This window comes from Condylura cristata, unplaced genomic scaffold, assembly GCF_000260355.1.
Source record: "Condylura cristata isolate star-nosed mole 26May11 unplaced genomic scaffold, ConCri1.0 scaffold00005, whole genome shotgun sequence".
Lineage (NCBI taxonomy): Eukaryota > Metazoa > Chordata > Mammalia > Eulipotyphla > Talpidae > Condylura > Condylura cristata.
This window is the reverse complement of record NW_004567106.1, coordinates 45686758-45692757: the sequence shown is the minus strand read 5'-3', so window position 1 is coordinate 45692757 and position 6000 is coordinate 45686758. Positions and strand designations below refer to the sequence as shown.

Genomic DNA, 6000 nt, shown 5'->3' with positions numbered 1-6000 from the left:
TTTTTTTTGTGAGATTTGGAGGGACGAAGGCAATGTGTATTTGCACACACACACATTCTGTTTCCCGGTGTGTTTCATTCCTAGATTGTACCTGTGACCCTGCTGGTTCTCAGAATGGGGGAATTTGTGACAGTTACACTGACTTCTCTGCTGGTCTCATTGCCGGTCAGTGTCGGTGTAAGTTAAATGTGGAAGGAGAGCAGTGTGATGTTTGCAAAGAAGGCTTCTATGGCTTAAATGCTGAAGATCCCTTTGGATGCCAATGTAAGTGTGTTTACTACCAAGTTTGGGGGTTCTCATCTGTTCCCAAATGTTCACATTTTGCTTTGCAATTCTGAAGCCTGACAACAACTTTGGTCTCCCTTGGTTTTCGTTTTTCCTTTTTATGCTTAATGAAGCTTGTGCTTGCAATCCTTTGGGAACAATTCCGGGCGGGAATCCTTGTGACTCGGAAACGGGCTACTGTTACTGTAAGCGTCTGGTGACAGGACAGCGTTGCGACCAATGTCTGGTAGGTAAATCTTGACTTCCTAAAGCAGAGAGTGTGAAAACAACGTTTTAATCAAGAATGCTTTTTCATTGTAGTGTCTCCCATCACCTTTATTTGTAAATGCTAAAAGACTTTAGTAGACACATCACAGAAGAGGAATTATTAGTGAATAGTGTTGACAGGATAGTCACTATAGCTGTTAATAGAATTGTAAGATCAAACCACAGTAAAATATTTTGCAGACGAAGTTAACAAAATTTTTAAGACTGGGAATGCTAACTATTAGTGAGAATACAAAAGGAAGTAGAGGCTCTCATGTTGCTGATGGAAATGCCAGTGACATTTCCTGAGAAACATCTTGGAGATCGGTGTCCGTAGCCTGTACAAATGCGCTTCTCTTTAACTCACTGGTCCTGTTTTTATCCTAACAGAATCAGAAAAATGGACAAAGATGTACTCACAAGGAGACTTGTTACATCTTCTATTAATCATAGCAAAAATCTTAGAAGTGACACTGGGGAAAAAAATCACAAAATGTTGGGCCTTTTATATAATGTGATATTTGGTTGCCGTGAAAATGACAGGAGCCAAGAAATGTTCATGCAGATATTTAAAAAAAAGCAACACAGGAGTCTTAATTCTGTTGGGAATGTCATTCGTAAAAATAAAATCTAGAAGGAAATACACAAAGTTCGATTAGTGATTCTGGGGGGGCAATTCTGAGAGTGATTTAAAAAAATTCTCAATCCTTGAACATTCTCGTGATTATCTTTATAGTTCAGGGTGGGAGGGGAGGGCAGCCACCGACCCTAGGGTATGTTTATGGCCATTAAGTAACACATTTGCATGTATCCTGAATCTTACATTTCTGGAAGTCTGATTTAAATAAGTGAGCTACTAATTAGGAAGTACTCCACTTACTCCTACATTCCTCTCCAGTGCTTTAAGAAACAGGAATCTTATCTTTCAGTTGTGAAAATTGTCCTTGTTTTATGCTGCTTCAACATACATTCTTAAAGAACTTTCCTTGTGGAATTTGTGACAATCTGAACTCAGGAAATATTTAAAAGCCTATCAGATATTTACAAGCACTCTTATGAAGCAAATTGGCATTCTTTACTGTGGCATGTGTTAATTACTGGGGGAAAGCTATTTACAGGTTGCAGGACTGAGTCTGCTGTGCATTACATGATTAGTGTCACCTTTCTTGCTTCAGTGACCTGCGGCTTTGGGTCCTTATATCTCAGTACCGAAACGTTCCTTTTGTTGGCTTTTTCTCTCCTAGTGAAAAATGAATGATGGAATAATCAAGACAGGCCATAACTTGTTTCTTGCTGAGTCTGTTGTGTAATTACAGGAACCCACCTTTAGATGTTTAATCTTTTGTTCTGCAGCCAGAGCATTGGGGCTTAAGCAACGATTTGGATGGATGTCGACCCTGTGATTGTGACCTTGGGGGAGCATTAAACAATAGGTGAGTGGAGCTTCACTTTTGTACTCAGTCACCTGGGAAAACCCTCAGGACCTCAGGGGAAGTGTGACATTCTCTGTCTCTTAAGGATATATGCAAAGTATATTCACCTTAGATTTGAATGCATGATAATCAACTTTTACCTAGCATTTAGATGTTTTCAAAGCTTTATTCATTCAAAGTTAGCATTGAAGCTTTCTAGCATATTGTTTCCTAGGCTTTAATTGACTTATTTTCTGACAGTTATTTTGTAATATTTTCTAAATTATGGGAATAGTATTATGCCTATAGTTTAAAAAAAAAAAAAAAAATTCATATAAGTACCTGCCCATTCTCCTTATGTCCCAAAGCCTAGAAGTGCCACTAGGACAGTTTCTCGTCTCGCCACAAATTAATAATGAGGGCCTCCCTGCTGGCCTAGAGGCTAAGTCTCAGCGCTATCACCACAACAACCTGAGTTCAATCCCAGTGAAGGAACTGACCATATGGTGCAGCAGACGTCTTCCGGTCTCCCCTGCTGCTCCCGTCAGCAGTGTATTTCAGTAGGTCTGCCTGTTCTGCTCCCTACTTTGTCTCTGGTGAATCCTCTGAGCCCCCAACCCCATCCCTGGCCTGTACCCCTACTCTTACACACACACACACACCCCAATACCAATAATAGTACTCAGTATCCATAACAGTGGATATCCATTAACAATTTCCTTTTAAAAAAACATGTTGTTTTCAGCAAACAAGTACAAAGAAAACAGTCCACAGCCCATATCTACCCACTGAGTTTTACTGATGGATTTTGAAAAACAAAGTAATCTATGTAAGCTATTCTGCAACTTGCTTTTTTGATCTACAGGTTTTTTTTATATCTGTATATATTCACTCACCTCTTTTAAATAGCTTTTTGATATTCTCTATATGAATGTACATGATTTGTCTATCTGCAGGTTTTTTACTTCTTAAAAAGTAAATATTGTGAATAGTTGCAGTGAATATCTCCTAGATAAATCTTGGGGGCTGTGGCTAGAGCACACTGTAGGTGAGGTTTCCAGTGGTGGTGCAGAGCATCCCTGATTTCCGTAGGAAATGTCAGCTGGCTCTCCAGACAGCCTAGTTTATTTTCCTTTACCAGTCAATTGCAAAAGTAGCTTCTTCCCATTCCTATGAGTGATTGGTCTCGTCAATCATTTCATTTTCTGCTAATCTAAAGGATGGAAAATGGACTCCCATCTTTACTTGTATAAAGAATCTTTTTGCCTTTTATTTTTCAACTTCCAGATTCTGTTATAGAAAATTACATATAGTAACTTTAGCAGCTCACATATGCTAGTAACTCCTTGAATAGATGTAATGTGAAGCTCCACCAAAAATTGCCAGAACACACATTTGGCAAGATAGTAAATTTGTGGGGGTTGAATTAATCACCTTTGAGTCAAAGAAAATTTTGCTCCCTATTCCTGGATCTGATTTCAGAACATCTGGTAAAGAGTGTAAGTGACTGCTGAGAGAATAGACAGATGTTTCCTTGTGGCCCAAAATCTTCCTGGAGAGAATATACTGAATTCACTGAGCAAGCGTCATGGACTCAAAATGACTCTTACAAGCTGATTTCCCAACCCAGAGTAGTTGGCTGGGAGGAGTAAGGCTTTAGGAAGCAAAACCATGTTCTGTTTGGCCTCTGTATCTGGGTTTGTTCTCTTCCAAATTGTTCACTAAACTCAGTTCTGCATGTAACATCTGATACTCAGTGAATTCTGTTCTTAGAAAACCTCCGGAGGGCAGGAAGCAAGGGTAATTCCATAAGGGCAGGAAGGAAGACATACTCCTAGTCTGCTTATGGGATCAAGTCTCGACTCTTCCTTTGTGCCTCTCAGAACACACACTGATTCCTTTAGTAATTGATCCTCAATTCAAAGGTGTCATAACTTCTAAACCTTTTCTTGATTAGATGAATGCAGTGTACGTTACTCTTGAAATGATGTCATGAGCTCAGGAATGTCTTCTGATCCTGGTTTGTTTCCTACCTTCCCTTCCTCTTTTCTTTCTGTTTTGCACATTCTTCCTGTCTGTAAATCTGAGCATGCACCATCTCTGGGCCACCCTCAGTCTTGCCTGCAAAAGTGTATAAAAACCAGAATGTGCTAATCAAGAGTTTGTGAAGCAAAATGTGTTCGTGAATATTTTAAAGTTGGTGATTTGGCAAGGGTAATGACTGAAGAGATGCCCTAGTCTTGTGACTCTGGGGTTGTAGTGATTCCTTTAAATGTCAGTCTCTGAGTCTTTCTCGAGGAGCACTTGAGGATAATAGAGGCTGGGGCTCCTGGAGCCACTTTGCTGCTGAGAATGCCTGGCACACAGCAGCCACATGTGCGGACCTTCTGTCCGCCTGATCCTATTCCTTTGCTTTGCCTGAGACACATAGCAGATATGGAATACGTAGTAAGTGAAAGAATTTGAAAAGTAAAAGAATTTTAAGCTGTAAAAATTAAATTTGTGCTCCTTAGGCTCTCCAATCTCTTAATATGGTCCATAATATTCTTCAGTGAGTTTGGTCAGAAATTATATGTAAAAATTATTTGAAGTGGGAAAAGTTTTAAAATGTTTTGTATCATGAGTCAAGCGCATTTTTATAGAATAAAAGTTTTGTGATCTGTGTCTATTATGTTGAAAGTTAATGTGAAATTAAAGTTGGCCAACTTAATAAAATTTTGTCAAGTAGATAAACTACTTTCATGAATAAATAAGAATTAGTGGCAGTAGTTGCTATGTAAATGCTACTAGTAAATATTTTAAAATATTGAAAATACCGAGTTCTTAACAGCATTCTTCAAAGTCATTTATCAGTTACACTTAAAACCATGAAACCGACCACTTTTTTTTGAAGGCCTCTTCCTACTTTGAAGTTCCCAAACTTCACTTGATGTTGCAAAACATGGTATTTGTGCACCTTCCTCCTCCCCCGCATCTCTTAGCATTGATTTCATTCTGCTCTGTATTAGTTATTTATATCCAGAAGATCTTTCGGCAAGGGTTCACGTCTCGTGTATTTTTCTGTCCCCCTTTGTACCCAGTGCAGTGGGTACTCAGTAAAGGAGGAAATGAGATTTATTTCACTTGAAACCAGAACAGAAGTAGATGTGTATTTTCATCCGTACTTGGAATCATTATGATGTAGTTGGCCTCTTAATCACTGACCATAGAGAGCTATGGAAAGACTGCACCTTGCCTTTCAGGAAACATGCCAGCTCTAAGAGTGAGAAGAATTAAATGGTTATCAGTGTAGAACCAGCTCTTACTTGTAATCAGGACTGAGGAGGAGATGTCAGCATTGAGCAGAGTAGTGGATCTTCGGGATGATGATTTTTAGCTTTTAATCTTTTGACTTAATATCTTAGTAATAAACTTGAGATTTTATTTTCTGTTTATTATTATTTAAGTACAGGAAAATAGAATTTTCCTTCCAATACATTTTTTAAAAGTTGCTAATTTGAGAAATCCATGGTTTTAAGAAACAGTCTTGACCAGTGAGGAAAAAAATAGGGCTGTCCTACTTTATTGCTGCCACACTTCAGTGGCCTAAAACAATTTAAATTTATTGTTTTAGCAGTTACCTACGCCACACATGGTCTCACTGGGCTAAATATGTTGCTAGTGCTGCGTTACTTGTCTGAAAACAAGGGAAGTCTGTTTCCTGCTCATTTGAGTTGTTGGCAAAATTCAGCTCCTTTCAGTTGTCAGCTAAGGAGCATCTTCCAGACCTCTCACAGACCAGGACTCACGGCCTCCTTTCTCTCTTCAAAGTCAGCAGTGGTGGGTCACATGCTTCCAGGTCATCTCTAGCCCACTTTTTGTCATGAATTTTAAAAATTCACATGGGAGATCCATGTTCATCCCCCACCTCCAAGCCCCATGCCATGTGCCACAGAGGTAACAACTCATAAATTCGTGAGTAAGGAAAAGGGGCATCTTTGGGAGATGATTTATTTTGTCTTGCATCATGTTTGTGCCTTACAGATTTCATAAATTGAATCTATATCTAATTATACAG

The 6000-nt window shown here is 39.0% G+C and overlaps 1 protein-coding gene across 1 annotated transcript in view; it reads left to right on the top strand.

Annotated features, from left to right (window-relative positions):
- Positions 1 to 6000, top strand: part of LAMB1 (laminin, beta 1) — a 63092-nt gene that overhangs the window by 20774 nt on the left and 36318 nt on the right. The window contains exons 11-13 of the mRNA XM_012720893.1: positions 85 to 264; positions 399 to 511; positions 1885 to 1964. Coding sequence (XP_012576347.1) covers positions 85 to 264; positions 399 to 511; positions 1885 to 1964 — 373 coding nt within the window. The remainder of the gene's footprint in view (positions 1 to 84; positions 265 to 398; positions 512 to 1884; positions 1965 to 6000) is intronic.